The sequence below is a fragment of the Jaculus jaculus genome, chromosome 1 (assembly GCF_020740685.1).
Source record: "Jaculus jaculus isolate mJacJac1 chromosome 1, mJacJac1.mat.Y.cur, whole genome shotgun sequence".
Taxonomy (NCBI): domain Eukaryota; kingdom Metazoa; phylum Chordata; class Mammalia; order Rodentia; family Dipodidae; genus Jaculus; species Jaculus jaculus.
In genome coordinates this window covers 184753529-184777041 of record NC_059102.1, presented here as the reverse complement: position 1 = coordinate 184777041, position 23513 = coordinate 184753529, and the positions used below count along the sequence as shown (strand labels likewise).

The 23513-nt window shown below is 34.8% G+C and overlaps 1 protein-coding gene across 3 annotated transcripts in view; it reads left to right on the top strand.

The window, feature by feature from the left end:
* Positions 1-21907, top strand: part of Spock3 (SPARC (osteonectin), cwcv and kazal like domains proteoglycan 3) — a 413063-nt gene extending 391156 nt beyond the window's left edge. For all 3 annotated transcript variants that reach the window (XM_004657152.2, XM_045142135.1, XM_045142136.1), the window contains 4 exons: positions 12859-13080; positions 15287-15349; positions 18665-18802; positions 20257-21907. In XM_004657152.2, the coding sequence (XP_004657209.2) occupies positions 12859-13080; positions 15287-15349; positions 18665-18802; positions 20257-20426 (593 nt within the window). In that variant the 3' untranslated portion in view covers positions 20427-21907. The remainder of the gene's footprint in view (positions 1-12858; positions 13081-15286; positions 15350-18664; positions 18803-20256) is intronic.
* The last annotated feature ends 1606 nt before the right edge of the window (positions 21908-23513 follow it).

The following is a 23513-nucleotide window of genomic DNA, read 5'->3' as shown; positions in this document are numbered from 1 at the left end:
ATTTTATTAAGGCCTTGTTCAAATAAGTACCTCACTTATTAAAAATACCAACATAGTATTTTAAGACCACTTTTAACTAGAAATCTTCACCTAAAGGAAAAACAAAATTTGAAAGAAACTAGGTATGGCGGTTTAAGATTTTAATTCCAGAACTAGGGAGATTGAGGTAGAAGGCTTGCCAGGAGTCTGAGACCAGCTTGTACTATCCAGTAAGTTCCATGTCAGCTTGGGCTAGAGTAAGACTCTGCCTAAAAGGAACAAGAAACAAACCTAACTCCAAAATAAAACAAGAATAAAATGTTTAAGGAAAGACATGAGCACAACAAAATAAACAAAAAAATTACATTAAATTTACATATGTAGATGTTACTTATACTTCACTTATGTTTAATCAGTTATAACATAGGCATTGTTCCTTTCAAATTACTCACTAATGTCACTCAAGACTATATAAGTCCTTGAATATTAAATATTAGATGTTAGATATTTTCAAATTATATGTTCATAAGAATTACTAAGAAAAATAGAAATGAAAAACAAATGAAATAACTAAAATCATAATCATTTATGGTGGTTTCATATGAAATTAAACATATTTACACATTAAAGTTATCCTTCAACTACATTTTAGCTCATAGAAATGCAATTATTTTTATGATATTCCTTGGATATTTTAATCAATGTTAGGTTATTTTGAGTATATAACATGAAGAGTTTATGTAACTGTATATTTTCACTTTAATTTTTTTCTTTTAATTTTTTTTTTGTTCATTTTTTATTTATTTATTTGAGAGTGACAGACACAGGGAGAAAGACAGATAGAGGGAGAGAGACAGAATGGGCGCGCCAGGGCTTCCAGCCACTGCAAACGAACTCCAGACGCGTGCGCCCCCTTGTGCATCTGGCTAACGTGGGACCTGGGGAACCGAGCCTCGAACCGGGGTCCTTAGGCTTCACAGGCAAGCGCTTAACCGCTAAGCCATCTCTCCAGCCCTCACTTTAATTTTTGATGAACTACATTTTTATTTTATTTTATTTTATTTTATTTTTGGTTTTCGAGGTAGGGTCTCACTCTAGCCCAGGCTGACCTGGAATTCACTATGGAGTCTCAGGGTGGCCTCGAACTCACAGCAATCCTCCTACCTCTGCCTCCCGAGTGCTGGGATTAAAGCCGTGCACTACCACGCCCGGCTTGAACTACATTTTAATTACATAATATGTTAGTATGAAAAAAAATAATGTTATATGAGGTCAGTTGGTATCCTGGTATCTTTCCACCAAGTTTATTATTTCCCTCCATCATGGTGTAAAAAATTTTGTTCTAAAAACAGATAGATAGATAGATAGATAGATAGATAGATAGATAGATAGATAGGTGATAGATTATAGATACATAGATAGATGATACATAAATAATACTTTAATTCTAGCGCCATTTTACACAAAATCTGAACTTGGGTAGACGTTTTGTTTTTAGTTTTTCTGGGTAGGGTCTCACACTACTCCAGGCTGATGTGGAACTCACAATGGAGTCTCAGGGTGGCCTTGTACTCATGGCGATCCTCCTACTTATGCCTCCCAAGTGCTGGGATTAAAGGCATGCGCCACCACGCCTGGCTGATATACTTATTGTTTAACAAAAATATAATCATATGGTATGTATCAGTTGCTTGGTGTTAATTGATTTATGTAAATCTTATATTGCTTCATTTCTTTTCTAGTGTTATCTTTTCTGTTTTGACTTTGGAAAATTTTAATTTGTATTTCTAAGAAAATCTTGTTCACACACTCATAAAGACAATGTGTATATTCATGTTAAGTGTTTTTTGAACTTAATCCCTTAATTCTATCCACAAATCTTTTTAGTTTGAGATCGAATTTTGAATGTCAAACGTCCTCTCCTAACATACTTCTGCTTTATATCCCTAAAACAGTCTCTCACTTAAGCTGCAGCTCAATATTTTCAGCAAATTTGGTTGACCAGTGAGTCTCAGGGATCCTCAGGGGATGTTGCCCTCCTCAGTACTGGGGTTATGGGCTTCTCAATGTGTGTGGAGAGAGGATCGAACCTGTGTCCTCATCCATGCATAGCAAGTGCTCTTACCTACTGAGCTTTCTCTTCAGCCCATATTTTCTACCTTTTAATTTCAATTCATTATATTTTTGAAAACTACATTTGGATGAGGCTTGCTTTATAATATAATTTGAAAGGTTTTTTTCTTATAATGGATATGTTTTGATTATTTTTAAGTGATATGGTTTAGTTATATTCTACCTTATTTGTAATTGTTGGCTTTTTTAAAAAAAATATGCTTTTTAAATGATTTTCCCAAATTACTATGCATTGTTTCAAATATATTAAGTACTTTTAATGACTTCATTTTCGTCTTTCTTTTGATTTATTTTATAAAATATTTTTAAAAGTTTTTAATGGTTGAGTATTTACTACGTTCAAGTTTAACTTTTCCATGCTCAAACTTGACACTTTTGTATAAAAGTAATCTAATATTCACATACTTTGATTAGATAAGACATTTAAGATTAGAAATTCAATTATCTTTGAATAAAATATGAATTTATATTATCATTTATGCTATTTCCAGAAATGTTAATTTTTATAAAGCATCCAATTTTCTGCTATCATTTGTATTCTATATGAACAATAGTGCTTTATGGCATTTTTGAGCTTAAAGTAAATTCTTACTCATATTGCTTTTCTCCATTAAAGGTATTTTCAGTGAGCAATAGATTTTTTTTTTTTATAAATTAGTTTTGTATTCAGCAAATACAGTCAGTTTGGTACCATTATTAGGCTCATCTGTGACCTACCCCCTCCCCATTGGCCCCTCCTTGTTGAGGTATATGGGTCCTGCATTGTGGAGTTAGCCCACAGTTATGGGTAAGTTAAATATCTCTGCATATCATGACCCAACATGTGGCTCTGACATTCTTTCCACACCTCTTCCGCAAAATTTCCCTGAGCCATGTTGGGTTCATTTTTGGTGTGCTTCAGTGATGAGGTGTTGGGGGTCTCTAGGGCTCTGGCTCTCTGATTTGGTAGAACTTGATTTTTCTCTGTGTTGATCTCCTTCCCCCTTGTGCTGGTATCCAGTTCACCAGGAAAACAGCACCCTTGCTTGTTTTGCCAATTTTTCTTAGTTTCATCTGGGGCCCTTTTGAGGTATGATGGGGTGGCTCTCTCCTTAGGATCAGCATCTATCTGCAAAAGAGAAGCAGATTATCCAATGGAGAGTAAGTTAGCGCCAGGATAAATGAGATAACCCTTATTTTTTTTAAATAGAGAATTTAATAGAAGTAGGCCTTCTTGTAGCCCATGATTGATGGTAGCTTGATATTGGAGAGTGGGCTAATGTTTGGATATGGTTCTGACTTGTTTCCCAGCTCCAGCTATGGGTCCCATACAATTGAGGGGATCAGTTAGGCAAATCAAGAGCAATTGGTTCCCCATCATGGCTGTGTGCCACTGTTGCACTTGTGTGGGGATCACAACCGGTTATTTGCTGCTAAGTAGGTTAGACCATGAGTTGCTTGGACAGATATTAGTCATTTCCCCCAGTGCCCATCTAGCACATTCTGGCATTAGATGTGCTGACTGTCTGGGGACTGACTCTTCTAGCTTCCAGCCATGCTATTCCATTTTACGTGTCAACTGCATATGGTGTCTTCAGCAGAAGGGTCTTACCACTAACCTTTGGTGGGTCATCAAGTACTCTGACAGAAATCTGTCTGTCTTTTAGGAAACCTTGTAGGTCTCTCTGATCAAAATCTCATTGTGGATGATAGTCCCATGCTGGTACTGGGAGTTACAGGTCAGTGACCACTAAGAAAATGAGGAAAATGATAACTAATATACAAGAGTTAGAAGACAGAGAGAGAAAAAGAGAGAGAGGGAGAGGGAGAGAGGGAAGATGTGGAAGATTAAGGTTAGACTTGATCCTACCCACTCCACTGTCTTGTGGTTCAGGAATTCCCTGTAAGGGCCTGGTGAAGGTTCAGCCATTTGGTCTGCCTTTTAGGAAGTAGAATTTTATGGTACCATTGCCATTTGAGTCTAGATTTGTGTTTCCCACCCCTTTGATGGCCTCTCCTCCCTTCCCCTTCCATCCTAGTGTCTAGTCCATGAGATGCTTGCTGGATATGTAAGGTATCGTGGGTAGATTCAGGTTAGGTGCTGTAGATGAGTGAGAATATGTGGCATTTTTTTTTTTTTCCTGTGATTGGGTAAGTTCACTGAGAATGATCTGTTCCAGGTACAACCATTTTTCAAGCATTGTAATTTTTCAAATTACATTGTGTCATTTTTTCTTACTGCTGAATAGAATTCCATTGTGTAGATATACCACTTCTTAGTTATCCATTCTTCTAGTGATGGACAGCTGGGTAGATTCCAGCTCTTACCTGTTACGAATTGAGCCACTAAAACATGGTTGAGCAAATCTTTCTGGCCTGTGGTTTGAAGGTTTTCAGGTAGATGCCCAGTAAGGGAATAACTGGGTGTGTTGGTATATCTATATTAATGCTTTTTCAGGAGTCTCCATATTCCTTTCCAAAGTGGTTGTACCATCCTACATTCCCACCAACAGTGGATGAGTGTTCCTACTTCTCCATATCCTTGCCAGCCTTTATTTTCATTTGATTTTTTGATATAGGCTATCCTTGGTGGGGTAAGGTGGAATCTCATAGTTGTTTTCATATACATTTCTTTGATGATTAGGGATGATGAACATTTTCTTAATGTGTGTTTGCCATTTGTATTTCTGCCTCTGTGAACTGACTGTTCAGCTCTTTGCCCGATTTTCTGAGTGGGGTGTTTGACTTCTTACTGTTAGGTTAAGCTCTTTGCCCGATTTTGTGAGCGGGATGTTTAATTTCTTACTGTTTAGATTTTTGAGTTCTTTGTAGATTCTAGAGATTAGGCCTCTATCAGTTGGATAACCCACAAATATTTTCTCCCATTCTGTGGGTAATCGATTGGCTTTGCTTATAGTATGCTTGTCTGTAAAGAAACCCTTCAGCTTCATGTGATCCCATAGGTTGAGTGACTGTTTATGATCGTGAGCTACTGGAGTTTTGTTCAGAAAGTCTTTATCCATTCCTATATCATGGAAAGTACCCCCTAAATTTTCTACCAGTAGTATTGAAGTTTCTGGTCTTATGATGAGGTCTTTGATCCATTTGGATTTGAGTGTAGTGCATGTGAAATGTATGGATCAAGTTTCAGTTTCCTGCATATGGTTATCCAGTTTATCCAGCACCCTTTTTTGAAGATGCTGTCATTTTTCTAGCATATATTGTTTGGGCCTTTGTCGAATATCAAGTAGCTATAGTTGCTTGGCCCAAGGTCTGGGTCCTCAATTCTATTCCATTGGTCTATACTTCTGTTTTTATGCCAGTACCATGCTGTTTTTATTACTATGGCTTTGTAATATAGCTATATATCAGGTATGGTGATGCCTCCAGAGGTATTTCTTTTGCTGAGGATATGTTTGGATATGCAAGGCCTTCTGCCTTTCCATATGAAATTTAAGATCATTTTTAAAAATTTTATTATTATTATTATTTTTTTTTATTTATTTATTTGAGAGCAACAGACACAGAGAGAAAGACAGATAGAGGGAGAGAGAGAGAATAGGCGCACCAGGGCTTCCAGCCTCTGCAAATGAACTCCAGACGCATGCGCCCCCTTGTGCATCTGGCTAATGTGGGACCTGGGGAACTGAGCCTCAAACCGGGGTCCTTAGGCTTCACAGGCAAGCGCTTAACCGCTAAGCCATCTCTCCAGCCCAAGATCTTTTTTTTTTAATCTCTGTGATGGACACTGTAGGGATTTTAATTTGAATTGCATTAAATCTGCATATTGCCTTTGGTAAGATTGTCATGTTCACAATGTTAATTTTGTCTGTCCAGGAGCATGGGAGGTGTTTCCATTTTCTCAAGTCCTCCTCAATTTCTTTTTTGAGTGTTTTTATGATTCTATTGTATAGATCTTTCACTTCCTTGGTTAATGTTATTCCAAGGTATTTTTTTGTTGTTGTTAATATTGAAAATGGGACTATGTCTTTCTCTGTATCTTTGTCATTTGCATATAGAAAGGCTACTGATTTTTGTGCATTTGTTTGGTATCCTGATACTTTGCTATAAGAGTTAATCACCTTCAGGAGTTTGGGGTAGAATCTCTCAGGTCTCTTACATATACAATCATGTCATCAGTGAATAGAGCTAACTTCACTTCTCCCTTATCAAATTGTATCCCTTTTATTTCCTTCTCCTGTCTTATTGCTTGAGCTAGGACTTCCAGTACTATGTTGAAAAGCAGAAATGAGAGTAAACAACCTGGTCTTGTTCCTGATCTTAATAGGAATTCCTGCAGTCTCTCTCCATTAAGAATTACTTGGGCATACGGAGCTTTGTATATTGCCTTTATTATGTTAAGATATGCACCAACTATTCCAATTCTCTCCAATGTTTTCATAATAAAGTGCTGTTTTATCTTGTCAAAGGCCTTTTCTGCATCTATTGAAATGATCATGTGGTTGTTATGTTTAACTTTGTTTATGTGGTGTATACATTGACAGATATCCATATGGTGAACCACCCCTGTGTTCCTGGGATGAATCCCACTTGGTCAAGGTGGATAATGCTTTTTTTTTTTTTTTTAATGTGTATGCTATTTATTTTTTTTTAATTTTTTTTTATATTAGTTTTTAATTCTGCCAGTTCAGGAAGTTTGCTACCATTATTAGGCTTATCTGTGACCTACCTCCTCCTCATTGGCCCCTCCGTGTTGAGGTATATGGGTCATGCATTGGGGATAATGCTTTTGATGTGTTGTTGGATTCAGTTTGCGAGGAATTTGTTCAGGATCTTTGCATCTAAGTTCATCAGGGAAATAGGCTGGTAGTTTTCTTTTCTTGTGTCTTCTCTGCCTGGTTTTGGAATTAGGGTGATAGTAGCTTCATAAAATGAGTTGGGTAACTTTCCCTGTTCTCCACTTGTGAGGCACAGTTTGAGGAAGATTGGTTTGAGTTCTTCCATGAAGGTTTGATAGAATTCAGCTGAGAAGCCTTCTGGTCCTGGACTTTTCTTTTTGGGGAGGTTTTTTATTACTTTTTCAATCTCCATGAGTGTGATGGGTTCATTGAGGTGATTAATCTGTTCTGAGTTTAGCTTTGATAGACGTTATGTGTCCAGGAATTTATCCATCTCCTCCACATTATCCAGTTTTGTGGAGTAGAGGTTTTTGAAATAAGTCCTGATGATTCTCCCAATTTCATTTATGTCTGTTGTGATCTCTCCTTTTTCATTTTGAATTTTTTTTTTTTAATTTGAAGCTTCTCCTTTTTTTGCTTGATCAAATTGGCCAGGGGTGTGTCAATCTTGTTTATTGTTTCAAAAAACCAGCTCTTTGTTTTGTCAATTGTTTTAATTGTTTCCTTGCCTTCCTATTCATTAATTTCTACTCTGATTTTAATTATTTCTTTCCTTCTGGAGCTCTTTGGGTTGGATTTTTAATATTTTCCAGTACCTTTATGTGGACTGTTAGGTTATTGATTTGGGATCAATTTTGTCTTTCTTATGAAGGCATTGAGTACTGTGAATTTTCCCCAGAAGCCTGCCTTCATTGTGTCCCATAAGTTTTGTATGAGTTGTTCTTATTGTCAATCAATGCTAGAAATTTTGCAATTTCATTTTTTATTTCATCCACTATCCATTTATTGTTTAAAAGTATGCTGTTTAGTTTCCAGGTGCTATTGGGATGCTTGGTGGGTCTTTTGTTGTTGATTTCTAGCAATATAGCATTGTGATCTGATATCATACAGGGAATTATGTCAATCTTCCTAAATATGTGGAGGCATGCTTTGTGACCCAGCATATAGTCCATTTTAGAGAATGTTCCATTGGCTGCTAATAAGAATGTGTAGTCTGTGGATTTGGGATGGAAAGTTCTGTAGATGTACATTAGGTCTAAGTGTTCTATGGTTTTGTTGAGCTCTGTTACTTCCCTGTTGAGTTTCTGTTTGGATGATCTATTACTCATAATGGTGTATTGAAGTCCTTAGTTATGATGGTGTTGGTGGTTATTTCTGTTTCATTGTCAAGTAGGTTTTGTTTTATGAACTGTGTTGGCCCTGTGTTTGGTGCACACAGATTTATGATTGTAATATCCTCTTGATGGATCATTACCTTGATAAGTAGGAAGTGGCCTTCTTTGTCTTTTTTGATTATTTTTGTTTTGAAGTCTATCTTATCCAATATTAACATAGCCACTCCTGCTTGTTTCTTATTCTCATTTGCTTGGTATATTGTTTTCCACCCTTTCACCCTGAGGAGGTATCTGTCTCTAGTGGTGAGGTGGATTTCTTGAAGGCAACATATTGAGGGGTCTAATTTTTTGATATATCCTGTTAGCTTGTGTCTCTCGATGGGTGAATTAAGGCCATTAATATTTAAGTTAATGACTGTGAGGTTTGATTTGATCCCTGCCATACTGTGATGGTAGATGTGTGTTGGTGTTTTTAGGGACCTTGAAATATTTTGTGCCTACTCTGAGTTTTGTTATTGTGATCTGCTTCCTATAGGCATTTGAATTTGATTATTTGTTTCTTCTTTGTGGAGAGTTTCCTGATGTACTCTCTGTAGGTTTGGTTTTGTGTTCATATAATTGTAAAGCTGAGTTTGGTCATTGAAGGTTTTTTTTTTTTTTTATTTCTTTTTTTTTTTTTTTTTTTTTTTTTTTTTTTTTGAGGTAGGGTCTTACTCTGGCTCAGGCTGACCTGGAATTCACTATGTAGTCTCCGGGTGGCCTCGAACTCACAGCGATCCTCCTACCTCTGCCTCCCGAGTGCTGGGATTAAAGGCATATGCCACCACACCTGGCTGGAAAGTTTTTCTTTCACCATCTTTATAACTGATACTTTTGCTGGGTAGACCAGTTTGGGTTGGAAGCCGTAGGTTCATAGACTTTGAAGTGTTTCTCTCCAGGCCCTTCTAGTTTTCAGGGTTTCCATTGAGAACTCTGAAGTAATTGTGATGGGGTTACCTTTGAAAGTGGTGTGCTGTTTTTCTGTAGCTGCTTTTAGGATTTTTCTTTGGTGTCAATGTTTAGAGTCTTAATGACAATATGTCTTGGACAGTTTCTCCTTTGGTCCAGTCTGTTTGGAATTCTGTTGGCTTCTTGTATCTTGATGGGCCTTTCTTCTTAGAGACTGGGGAAATTTTCTTCAATTATTTTGTTAAATAAGTTCTCCATGACTTTGGTCTGAATTTCTTCTCCTTCTGGTATTCCAGTGATCTTGATATTAGGATGTTTAAGTGTATCCCACAATTCCCTCATGTTCTGTTCACAGGAACTTTTGAACTTACTGAAATTTTTGAACTCTCAAACTGTTTTTTGCCATCTTGTCTTCCAGATCAGAGTTTCTATTCTCTACTTGGCTTTCTCTATTCTTGAGAGCTCCTAGAAAGTTTTGGACTTGCTCAATTAAGTTTGCATTTATGTTTCATTTCTATCCCTCTGTCAAGCTCCTGTTTCACATCATTCTGATTTTTCTTGATACTTCTGGTAATTCATCCTTGCATTTCTTTATGTCTTCATTTAGCATGGCCAGCTGCTTCTTAAGGTTTTTTTTTTTTTTCACTCTCCCTTAAATCTATTAAATCTCTTTGAATTCCTTCCAATTTCTTATCTGTTTATTCTAATTTAGTGATGGCAGCATTCTCGTGATTATCTGTCCTTTGTTGCTTTCTTGCAAGTTCTACCAGTTGGTTGGTCAGGGTTGCATTGCTCATAGCTTCAGTTTGATGTTCTGATCCTAATGACTCTTCTGTGTTTTGGTTAGTATATTCATTGTATGAATGGGTGATCTAACTGGATTTTCTTGTATTTGATTTTTCATGTTTTTTTTTTTTTTTTTTTTTTTTTTGTCTGCCCATGACAGTGTATGGACATTTACGTGGGTGGATCACCCTGGGCTCAATTGCAATGGGAATCTGAGGCAGCCTGGGGCACTTGCCAAGCAGCCTGAGCTTTGGCTCTCACTTCTCAAAGTTGCCTATCCACTGCCTGGCAGGGGTGCCAAAGTTGCCTGAATTTTCAAGCAGTAATGCACCAAAGCTTCCTGTGTTCGAGCTAGGTGGGACACTGAGGTACCAAGCCCTGAACCAGCCCAAACTCTGGCTGGGAACACCGGGACCTGGAAGCAGTCTGCGCTCCCCTGCCATAGGACAATAGTGGATGGCTGGCATGGCAGACAGGTAGGGGAAGGCACCTGAGCTGGCACAAGTGAGAGCCACAGTTTCTGTGGAAGTGGGCTCACTGAGCATGTAGCAGCAGGAGCAGTATGTGAGCGAGAGGGCGGGGTAGTCTAAAGTTCCATGTTCAGGGATCGATCTTAGCACAGCTGAGCTGTGGTAATGGGGAGGGTTGGGCTACCTGCTCCTGAGTGAATCAGGATTTTCCTTTTATTCCCAGGATTCACTGAACACAGGAGTCCAGAGCAGTAGATGGGCGAGTGTGCGGAGCAACCTAAGCTCTGCATGCAGGGATCAATCAGCAGGCAGTGCAGTGGCAGTGGACATGGCAGCTATTTGGGGGAAGGGGCAGGCTACCCACCTGTGAAGGGTTCTGTGATTCCCTGTTTTTCCCCATTCTGTGCCCTCTCACTGACAATCTATTGGAGATTGCTCTGCCCTAAAAGCCCCAGTGTACCCTTAATGTCTTGCCTTTCTTTCCCCGGGATTTGCAGCACAGCTAGGTGCTCGTCATCTTTGCTGGAAGTCCTGGGCAATGGATTTTTGTTGAGCTTTTTTTTTTCTATTTACTTCAAGGAGTTTTTAACATGTCATAACTGTCAACCTAATATATCCTGCCTTGTGGGTTTCATCTCCAAATTGTTTTCTCATATCCTCGTTTCTCTGCAGGGTCATTTGTTTCAAACTCTAGACACTTTTACAATTTTCTTCTCAACATCAGTTTTAAGTAAATTGACATTAAAATAGCAAGATAATATTTGCTATTCATTTGATGATATCCATTCTGTTTAGTGTTCTGTCAGTTTCTTACCTCTGTGATTTAATAAATTTTAATAAGTTTGGAGATTCCCCCATTATTACTGAAATATATTCTAGCTACCTTTTTATTCTTTTTCTTAATAGTCATGGAATGCTTGGTAATTGTCCACAGTTCTTACCTGTTCTTTTGTAATTCTCTTCCACATTTTTTTTTTTAAATTTTCCTCATTTCTCAGAGATCCTAACCCTCTACCAATGGCAGGAGTCTTTAACAGTCTATACTCTTATTTCTGAGTCTTGACAGTGATTTAATTATTAAAAAAAAAAAATCTCCCTTGCATCTACAGAATGATGGAACAACCAACACTCTTCTAGAAGCGTAAGGCTTTTTATAAGGGATCCAAGGCAGAGGGATGTACATGACCTCCAGAGTTTCCCCATTGTAACTTTCGCTTCTCCATGACTTTCTCTTTTCTGTTTTTTTCTGGCATGTTTTGCACAAGAGCACTCTCAAGGCCCGTGGAGTCATGACAGTCAAGGGGCATGAATTCCTCTCCTTTATTTACTTTCTTGGTGTTTATGTGTGTGGTGTGCATGAGTGCGACTATATGTGTTTGTATGTGCATGTGGAAGCCAGAGGCTGATGTCAGGTGTCTTAAGTAATTTTCCTCTTCACTTTAAATTTTGGAAGAGGGTCTCTCCTAGAACTGAAAGGTCAAGCTTGGGTCCTTAACATGTTTGGCAAAAAACCTCTGCAATCTTTCTTTTTGTGGCCCCAGTAGCAGTGTTTTAGGTATGTGCTAGGGATCTGAACTTTGGTCCTCATGCTTGATCTGTAAGCACTTTACACACTGAGTTAACACCCTGCCCTGAATTCCTTTTATTCTATAGTTTTCAGAGGTTATTAATTGCTGTAATATAATGCACATTCAGCACTTAGCACATTGTTAAGAAATTTAATTGCATTCTTGTTAGTGTACATGATTTTTTTTATGTCTAAAATAAGCAAGGATTCACAACCCACATCTGATTGGAGGCATTGTATTTTTGCATAGGTGTGGGGTGATTTCTTAAGTGATTCAAAGCCCTGATAAAGAATCTGATGTTATATAGACCCTGAGCCTCATTAAGGTTAGTGGATTTCCATGGCAATCTGTGTCAGGTAGCATAGGGCTTGAAAACATCCCTAGTCTGCCATTTCTGGACCCTCATTTCCATGTGGTGTACTTTATTGCCGCCCACTGCAGTACATTTATATTTTAAAAATTTCAATAAGACAGGAAGTCAGAATAACTGTATAGTAATATATCATGGTATCTCTTGCTCTTGTTCACAATTTTATATGAAATTCCACATTCACCACAGCTTAACTAAGCTATATGATATTGCTGAATTTATGACTTATGTTAATAATTCTTTTATAAAAATCACATTACTCATTTCTTTGTAAGAAAATGAATTTTAATTCTATATAGTAAGCAATAGTTTTTCAATATAATAAGGATTTATCATAACATACTGTGAGCAAAAGCTTGAACAATAAATAGTATAAAATATATTATTACAATAATACTTTCTATTGAGTGAAGAACTAATTATTACCAACTTCTTCTTTATTTTTTTCTTTGGTTAATCAATCCTAAAAACTACAGATAGATATTGCTACACTCAATTTACTTTGAAGAAAATTTCCCAAGATGAATCTAATCTACTATTTCCCTGACTATCCAGGGCTTACTCTTCGCTAATTACCTACTTTGTTGATTGACTTGACAATCCAGTGATGGCATCTTGCATATTTTCTAAACATTTTCTCTTTTCACATAGGATTTGATACCAGTATTCTGCCAATTTGCAAGGATTCACTTGGCTGGATGTTTAATAGACTTGATACAAATTATGACCTGCTATTGGACCAGTCAGAACTTGGGAGCATTTATCTCGACAAGAATGAGCAGTGTACCAAGGCATTCTTCAACTCGTGTGACACATACAAGGACAGTTTGATATCCAACAATGAGTGGTGCTACTGCTTCCAGAGGCAGCAAGGTAAAACATGAGGCAACTATAGATGAAGATAGAGACCTGCATTTCAAAATTTATCTTTTTCTTCATGATAAAGTATCAGCAGGGCACAATGCTTCACTCAGTTTGGTGATGTCTTTTGTAATTCGAGTGTTTAGTGAGAGCAAATAAGCACCATATTGAACAAAACAGTTCTATTAAAGATACAAACCTACTAGGATGAAAAAATGTATTTAATATTTTATATTAATGTGCTTCATTATAGTTTCCATTATTAATCAGCAAGCAGCATGCAGAGATATGAGAACATAGCTATTAAAACTAATAATTAAAATTAATTTGTTATCTGCTTTGCCCACAGAGTAAAATAAATGGGGTTTTTATCAATGTACTGTGGAGTTTTAATGTTCTATTTTGTGCTCTTATTAAATGAGCAGAATGAACCAAAAGTTTAGCATGAAGCTATTTTTACTAATTTTATTTTTAAAATTACTTACTCTTTCAACCCTTTCAAAATAGTTTAACTTCTTAAAACTGTCCTTGCAGAGAATTCTAATATTCTAGATGAAGTGAGGCCCAATGGAGAGTTGGATGATATTCTTAGCTCCCATTCAGAATAAGAAATGCAAATGCAGTATAGAAGTAGGACTATGCTCAAGGAATCAAATAAAGTATAATATACATATATATTATATGTATACATATGTATACAATATACATACATACATATATACATACACATGTAGGGAAACAGACTTAAAACATTTCCCACATTGCTATAAAGTTTGGGAAAATTAAGGAAAATCTGTTATGTGTAATGTTGATGCTAATTTGATAAATTGGAAAGGAGTTTGAGTTGGTATTCCTAAAATTGCTGGTGCTTTTTAGCCATGTTGAGCACCAAATGACTAAATAAGATACATGAAACAGTAAAAATGATTCTCATACTTCATAAGAAGATATGAATATATTATCTAAGCTGCTTCATTAATTCAATTACTCATACAAGCTATTTTTCTTCACTTTTTAGTTTCTCAAGGTGAAAAATTCTTGTAATCATATAATAAACTATAAATTACATTTAAGAATCTTAGTTTTCATTCTGTTAATTAAATTGTTTTGAACTTGTAAGAAACTTTAAAGTTTTCAAATTAATTATATTTTACATTTTTCAAAAGCTATTCAATGAACTACAATAAGAACTACTTTGGTATTTTAATGTCCAAACAGTACATTATTTTATATAGCATTAACAAGTTTTATAATATGAATATAAAATGAAAAACATGGTTTTCAGATAAGAATATACATATTATATATAAGTACACAAATAAAAATTTAATAATGTAAGAAAATGTAATAGAAGTTCAAATTTTAAAACTTCTAAAAATTGTTCTATGTGACTGAATTTCAGAAATAAAAATAATAATTTCAAACTGGCCTTAAGTATTTTGTTTATTTACAAATGTTGGATCATAAATATTGTTCATTATATTCTGTTTATGATTTGCTTATATACTTAAAGTTTCTAGGGGAAACTAAGATCACTAAAGAAAAATAACATTGTATGGTATTAAAATGCATATGAGTCTGAAATAACTTAAAAGACATTACTTTTTTACATAGATATAATGAAATGCTATCTTTATATTTTATCTCTTTATTTAAGAGCAAGAGTGTGTATGTTCATCTGTGTGTCTATGTGTATTGGTGTGCCAATGCCTTTTGCTCCTTCAAACAAATTCCAGACTCATGTGCCCCTTTGTTTATCTGGCTCTCTCTGGGTAATAGAGAATTGAACCTAGGCAAGTCAGCTTTGCCAGCTAGTGGATTTAACAGGTGAACCATCTTCTCAACCCCAGAAAAGCTACTTTAAATCATGGTGAAATTAGTTTCTTAGTTAGCAATAACAAGATTTGTATTGCTGCATTTCCTAAATATTTACATGGTAACAACAAAAATTATTTCCATTTTTAAGTATTTTATATTTTTTATCTAATTCAGTTTTTCTGAAGAAAATCAAGATTAATTAATAATTAATAATTAATTAATAATTAAGATAAAAACCACACTCAAACATACATTTCTGTATGAGTGTATCCTCATAGGCAGCTCAGGAAATATGTAACATGCATCCTCTAAAGGCATACAAAGACATGCATTTTATGACACAGAAAACACTCTGGTATTTTGCATAATCCTTGAAGTATCATATTTAATGCCATTGCAGACCCACCTTGCCAGACAGAACTCAGCAATCTTCAGAAGCGACAGGGAGTAAAGAAGCTCCTAGGTGAGTAATAGCTCATGCATTGAAAGGCTTTATTGCATGCATAAATAACACCAGGGATGTGGCAACATAAAATCAATATTAATTCAACACAAATAGACTGCATGAAATTTCACCAAGAAAATTTATGAACTTTTGGATAGCCATTAAACTTCCTTTTGAAAGATACCATGTCTGTTATACTACCCTAATATGTTCAGTTTGAAAGTTACTGAGTTAAAAAGAGATTAAAACAATGCTTAAGCTAAAACATAAACAAAACTAATTGGGATTCTGTGGTTAAACAACTTAAGGATTAATGGCATTGTGTAAGACTTTTTAAAGGTATTTTTAGTGATCAGCTACATATTATGAGAAAATGCTCCCATTCAGAAAGCTGAATGATATTTATGTTGTTGTTTCTCACTAGTATTTTTGCAACCTTACTTTTAGCAATTAAATACATATGTGTATTGATATCTAATTAGATTTGTTATAGATGAAAATAGAAGGTAGATAGATAACAAAGAGATAATAGATATATTATTGAAAGGTAGATTAGATGGATGATAATAGATAGATAGATAGATAGATAGATAGATAGATAGATAGATGATAAATAAGTGATGTCTACATGATAGACAGTTAATTGTATTTGTGCATTTTTGAATGATTGAAAATCAATAGATTATTAGATTATAATTTTGATTATTGTTTGTACTAATTAACATAAACTTAAAAATTATTCTAGAGTAATTTTAATTTGCTAAATAAGTTACAAAGGTAGCACATAGCCTCCATATATCCTTTACTGTGTTATTCATGTATGCACCAAATGACCATAGTACATTTGAAAAATCTACTAGATTGTTATTGCTGTCAACGTACATGGATTTTACCTGTCTAATCACTGGTATTCTTTTTTAAATTTTAATATTCTAAACAGGACCTCAAGCATGTGAAATGATACGTTTGCCTACTTAGTGACATCTAACTTTACATGGTTTTTGATTAATTGATATTATATTTTGTTTATAATATCTACAGTTAGAATGAATACATTTTGTTAAATGAGTATGTTTTTCATAATATTAGAAAATTCATAGTCTAGGGCCCATTGTACAAAATAAAAGGTTCAATCGTGTGCAGTGAAACGTTTTAGTTGTGAAAGATGATTGATGATGAAATTCACAAAATATCTCTGTTACTGTTTTGGATTATGACTTTAACATTATTAAATGAACATTTTATATGTAATTACATAATTTCTTAGAAGGCAACATTTCTTTTTCATAATGAATATCACATTTTATTATTTAAACAATGCCACCAGATGCTTGTGAAGACAAAAGGGTAAATACCTGCTCAGACATTAGTTTGCATTGAAAGTCAAAGTTTGGCCTGAGACAATGGGAAGAGAAGCCATTTAAATTCAGCAGAGTAATAGTTTAATGCCAAGCAGGGTCTATTAGTAATGACCTGTGAAGATGTTGGCTGTGGTTATTTGAAGTTTTAAAATCCAAAAAAACATTCCATAACTGTTTGGAAGGAATTTCGTTTGCTCTTCTTTCATAGAGGAAATGAAACTTTATTGGGGGGCACAGCATGCCTTTCTCTACCTGTGTGAGACAATGATGGATAGCTGAAACTGTGCTAGATGCTATACTGGTGTAGAGTGTCACAAAATGCAGTATACGGGTTCAGTGTTGGTTCTTGTCCACACCAGAGTGCCCATGTAGTTCTTGCATGGATTCTCTTTATTTTTCTGGCACAAAAGACATTTTTCAATATATTTGTGCTCAATTTAATAAAGACAGGGGAATTTTGCAGAAGGGGGGGTGGAAAGAATATCAGAGCCACATGTTGGGTCATGATATGCAGAGACATTTATCCTACCCATAACTGTGGGCTAACTCCAGAATGCATGACTCATATACCTCAACAAGGAGGGGCCAAGGGGAGGAGATAGGTCATGGATGAGCCCAATAATGGTACCAAACTGACTGTATTTGCTGAGTATAAAACTAATATGGGGCTGGAGAAATGGCTTAGCAGTTAAGCGCTTGCCTGTGAAGCCTAAGGATCCCAGTTCAAGGCTTGATTCCCCAGGACCCACGTTAGCCAGATGCACAAGGGGGCACACGCGTCTGGAGTTCGTTTGCAGTGGCTGGAGGCCCTGGCGTGCCCATTCTCTCTCTCTCTGCCTCTTTCTCTCTCTGTCTGTCTCTTTCAAATAAATAAATAAAACAACTAATATATATACATATATTTGTAAAAAAGACAGATTTTAGAAAATGGATTTTTTTTTTTAAATTTTGATGACTGTAAGTCCATAGTTGTTCAAAAATTATCCTCGTTGATGATAGTATTCCATGTCATGAAGAGATTAGCAATTCAAATCTGTCAACTTAATAAAGATTTGGAATTAAACTTACCATGTATTCACCTGTGTATTAAGTTTTTGGAGGGAATAAAATTTTAGATAAAAATGAATATAATACTAAGTGACTTTCCCATTTTATCCATTTACTCAGATATTTTTAACTAAATAGTTATGATGGCCCTATACACAGAAAAGAATATTTGGGAAAGATAAGAACATTTTCTGAACTTTTAGAACTTACACTCTTGTAATGTGATGGCATTGATTAAAGGATTTTACTGAACTTATACATTACTAATTACATATTTATAATTAGGCATATACCATAGACTGTGAGATATCACAAATATATATATCTGCCTATTGGTCATTAGATTTAGTAAATGTTTACACAGCAGTAAAAGCCAAGGAACACTAACCATACCCAAACAGGCACACACACACATGTGCTTCATACAGGAAGAAGTAAAAGAGGGAACTGTAGAGAAAGATAGAGTTGAGAAAATAATGCGATATTTAATCTTGGAGAAATAGCGGGGTACATAAAAATCTTGAAATATCTGAATGAATATGTTATAAATTAAAAGATAAAGTTGCTTTGTGAGAAGACTGTGAAGAGTCATCTATGCCATGTTATGTAAAATGATCTGGGAACATAATATGAATATAGAATCTGTCCTGTTTTAGCCCTGTATTATAATTCTGAAAACACCATTTCCAGGCAAGAAATATTAAGATAGTAATTTCCTTAACAGAAGAATCCATCAATGTAAGCAGATCATTTTGGCCTAGCCATTTAAGGGCAGTTGAAACTCTACCTGCTTTCTAATACAGAAATAAACAGCACATAGTCTGGACTATAATGCACACTTCACCTGTGAATGAGTGTCTACCAAAAGAGTGAACATTATCTATCAATTTCATTTGTGCGTTTGTACAACCCTTGTGTTTTATAGGACAGTATGTTCCCCTTTGTGATGAAGATGGCTACTATAAGCCAACACAATGCCACGGGAGTGTTGGGCAGTGCTGGTGTGTTGACAGATATGGAAATGAAGTTATGGGGTCCAGAATCAATGGTGTTGCAGATTGTGGTAAGGGGAAAACTTACTTCCTGTATAATTTTCCAATTACACAAACATGTCAGAGACTCATTCATTTGTTCATGCTACAATGAAGACATAGCCTATACAGACTACAAAATATGTATGAAGAAAGAAACAAAAATCTTAATCTATTTTCAGATTAAAATCATTGAATTTCATAATTTGAATATATCAAGGCTAATAATTAGAAACTAAGAACCTTCTACTAATTCAAATTTCAATAGCTACTAGATATAGATAAAGCAGACTTTTTCATTCCAAGACAGAAGAATCCATTGTATAGGTTCCAATGAGGGACACTGTGTCTTCATACCTCTGGAAAGAGGAAATTGGGTACTATGAAAACTCAAAAACAAATATATTATTTAAATCTCTAAACTTTGTAAAGATCCACAAATGATAATGCTGTAAGTGCAATCAATACTTCCATATACCTGGGTGAGGAAATATTAATTTATTTTAAGGTTAATTAAATTCATATGTTGATTAATGTTGTGATTATACATTTTATGTGAGTACATAAAAATAAATAACAAGTTGAACATCACATGTTTATATTTTAGTGTTCCCAGTGTGCTTTATAAAATATTTTTCCAGAATACAACATCCAAATCAGTATTCATGCTTGTATTATAAAAATTTTTAACTGTAAAAGCTTCTTAGCTGGACTTTCACTTTTAGCCCCGTAATATAGTTTGAATAAAAAGTGCCCCCATAAGTTTCTGTATTTAGATACTTGGTCCCTTACTGATGAATGGCACTCTTTGGGGAAGTTTTGGAATCTCTAGCATGTGAAACCTACCTCCTACCTGGCAAATGGATGTAATGCTAGGAAGATTAGAGGCCAATCTAACTTTGTACTTCCTCCTTAACCATCCAAAAAATAGCTGCAGAGTTCCTATTTTTTCTAGTCACTGCAGTCACCATGACTTGCTGCCATGATGGACAGTTCTGCTGGGTATTTGGTCATGATAGAAAGTGCCTAAAACATACCCATATTGCAATTCAATTCAATAATAAATCAGTTTTTAGCACTTATATTTTAACCAATGATAGCTTTAACATAAGAGCATTTATGAGAATGGATTTTTTTCTTGTATTCATTAAGATGGAAAACAATTAAGATGCCAATAATTTTTTTAAAAAATTTTTACTTTAATTGTTTATATTTTACTTATTTATTTGAGAGAGAGAAGGAAAGAGAGAGAGAGTAAGAGAATGGGCACACCAGGGCCTCTAGCCACTAGCAAATGAACTCCAGATGCATGTGCCACTTTGTGCATCAGCCTTACATGGGTATTGGGGAATGGAAGCTGGGTGCTTTGGTTTTGTAGACAAGCATCTTAATCACTAAGCCATCTCTCTAGCCCTGTTTGTTACTTTATATGTCTCAGATATGATCCCTCTCCACATTTAAAGAAATTACATGTTTGCTTTTATAGCTACAGATTTTGAGATCTCTGGAGATTTTGCAAGTGGAGATTTCCATGAGTGGGCAGATAATGAAGATGAAGAAGATGACATTATGAATGATAAAGATGACATTGAAGATGATAATGAAGATGAAGGGGATGATGATGATGATATAGATGACCATGATGGATACATTTGACCAGTGACAGCTGAGATCAATATGTTCGACATTTTTAGTATCTGCAAAGTGATAACATATGGAGAATTACCTTCTTTTTCCAAAACAAAATGATTCTAAACTTCACATATATTTTGTATAATTATTTAAAATATTGTAATTAAAGTCATAATACTTTATGTTTAAGTAAGAATCATTTACTTTTAGTTTTTGTATATCTTAGAAAAAGCAAAACATACATGGACTATAGCCAGACAAGGAAAGTCATGAAGATTAACTATAATAAATTTTTCATAAGAAGACTCTTTGTAAATGTTCCACAAATTAAGTAACAACTAATGTGTGCTTGGATCATATGAGTTGCTTATATGAGAGATACTATAAGTTTACAATAACTTATTAATAGCCTCTACCCCAAGGATTTTATGACATTATGCATGACCTTAATTTTAATTCTAATAGGACATCTTATCAAACTTAGAGTGAGTAGGGATAATGAGGAAGACACTACATGATAAGGAAAGCAAAGAGACCACCATAAGAGCTTTATTTAGGGTGTGTTTTTAATTTTGAAGTTTTCCTGGTTATAATGGACTATTTTATAAAGTGGTAAATATGAAGACTATGGATTCTGAAAGTTAAAGGCAGTTTTGTTTTTCCATTTTAATTTGAATGGCAGTTTCATGTAGTTACTTTTGTTTAAATATCATTTATTGAACAATGTGATTTCTATATTTTATATGAATTTAAGAAAGAGTTTAGATTAGGAAGCAAAGTAAAAGATTCATTTCAATAATATTTTCATTAAAAACATTTTTTGCCCCAAGATCAAATTTGAAAACATTAATTAATGTTATTTCATATTTTAGATACAATTTTGCATTTAATCTTAGAATCATTCCCTTTTTGTTAGTAGTGCTGAAGCTTAGAGAACATATTGTATGGTGCCTTGCAAAAGATAGAAGTAGGAAGGGTTAGCATGCAATGTAGGATATTAGGCAATATTTAAGCACACCTAATTAACAAATTATTTCTAGTAAAGACACTGCTGCTGGAATGAAGACTATGAAATGTGTTTCATTCTTTTTTTTTTTTCCTTTTGTTCCATATTCCCATGTGGACTTGTTTGCAATTATTGTGAAAATTGACATTTAAGACTTAATTGTAACAAAACTTACTTTACACACTTTACTTAAGTTAGCATGTTAGTTCACTGCATAGTAATTTTGGCATACCATCACTTTTCAGAATATCAGACCAATGGCTTTGTGCTCATAATAGAAATTTTAAAAACCTGTTGAATGCTACACATTGGTATCATTCATTTCAACAGTGGGTAACTGGTTTCCTGGTACACTATTCATTGAAAGCAAAATTGGTGAGCTTTTTTCCATTTAATTTATATACATTAAATAAAAACTCTAATGTTGACCTTACATAATATTTAGGGTATAATGTATTTTCTTTTTTAACTGTTTATGTATAGTTTACAAAATAAAGAATCTTACAACCAAATTCACTTTGCATTAATGATTTATGTGGCGTATGTAGAGTAACATAAAGGATTCTTCATCTATTCCTTAGATTTTAAAATGAGAAATTCTCATACAAACAAACTAGGAAAATTTTCTGAGTTTATATTTTGAAGGTCTAAAACAGAATGTGGCCATCATGAATATTATTATTTTTTGTTGTTTTTTAAGTTATTTTGTTAATTAATTGATTTTGTACACAGTGAATACAATGAAGTTGGTACCATTGTTAGGCTCGTCTATGTCCTGCCCCCTCCCCGGGCTCCTCCTTGTTGAGGTATATGGATCATGCATTCTGGAGTTAGCCCACAGTTATGAGTAGGAGAAATATCTCTGCATATCATGACCCAACAGTTAAAATGTTTTTACTTTTAATTTGCTGGTTTAGTCATATGTTCATTTGTTATTATATGGGAAGGTAAATAATTTTCTTTGTCAAAATGATAACACTTTAAAAACATGTTTGTTACTGGGCATGGAAGCACATATCTTTAATCCCAGCACTTGGGAGGCAGAGGTAGGAGGATTGCTGTGAGTTTGAGGCCACTCTGAGACTACATAGTGTTCCTGGTCAGCCTGGGCCAGAATGAGACCCTATCTCAAAAAACAACAAAAGAATATATATTCAATATGACAAAAAAAAATTAATAAACTTTATATAAATTATTTATATGTGTTATATATGCATATTTATTTGTATTTATGTGTATGAATGTCCTGTTTTCACACGTATTAAGTCAATTAAACACCATTTCTTTTTAAATATTTTATTCATTTATTTATTTATTTGAGAGAATAAGAGAAACAGAGGCAGAGAGACAAAGTGGGAGAAAGAGGGAGGGAGAGAGAATGGGTATGTCAGGACCCTCAACCAATGCAAAGAAACTCCAGATGCATGTGCCACCTTGTGCATCTTGTTTTACATGGAATTGAACTCAGCTCCTTATGCTTTTCAGACAAGCTGTTGCCATCTCTCCAGCCCTTGAATTCCATTTCTTTTATTTTGATATGTTGGCTCAGTATACTCACATATTTTTCCAAAATAATTTAAATATTGTATGTTTGATATACTAATATATACTTTAAGCACTGAATATCCATCATTGAACAAAGTAATCACATAGCTTATATTTTATATTAAAATGAATAATACATTTTTGCTTGTTTGTTTTTTCAAGGTAGGGTCCTGCTCTAGCTCAGGCTAATCTGGAATTCACTATGTGGTCTCAGGGTGTCCTCAAACTCTCAGCAATCCTCCTTGCTCTGCCTCCCAAGGGTTAGGCTTAAAGGCATGAGCACCACACCCAGAAGAATAACACATTTATTTGCAACCCTTAAGATGATATGGTTTTATTCTTTATTAGAATAAGTCAAAAATAATATTTTATAAATTTTATTGTGACAAGTAATAATAATAGTCAACTTGATTGGATATAATATCACCTAAGAATAAACATCTGAGCATGTCCATGGGGATTAGGTTAATTTTGTTGAGAAGGCCATTGTAAATGAAACTAGTACCATCTGATGTTTTGGGGTCACAGACTGAATACAAAGGAGAGAGTGAGCTGAGAAC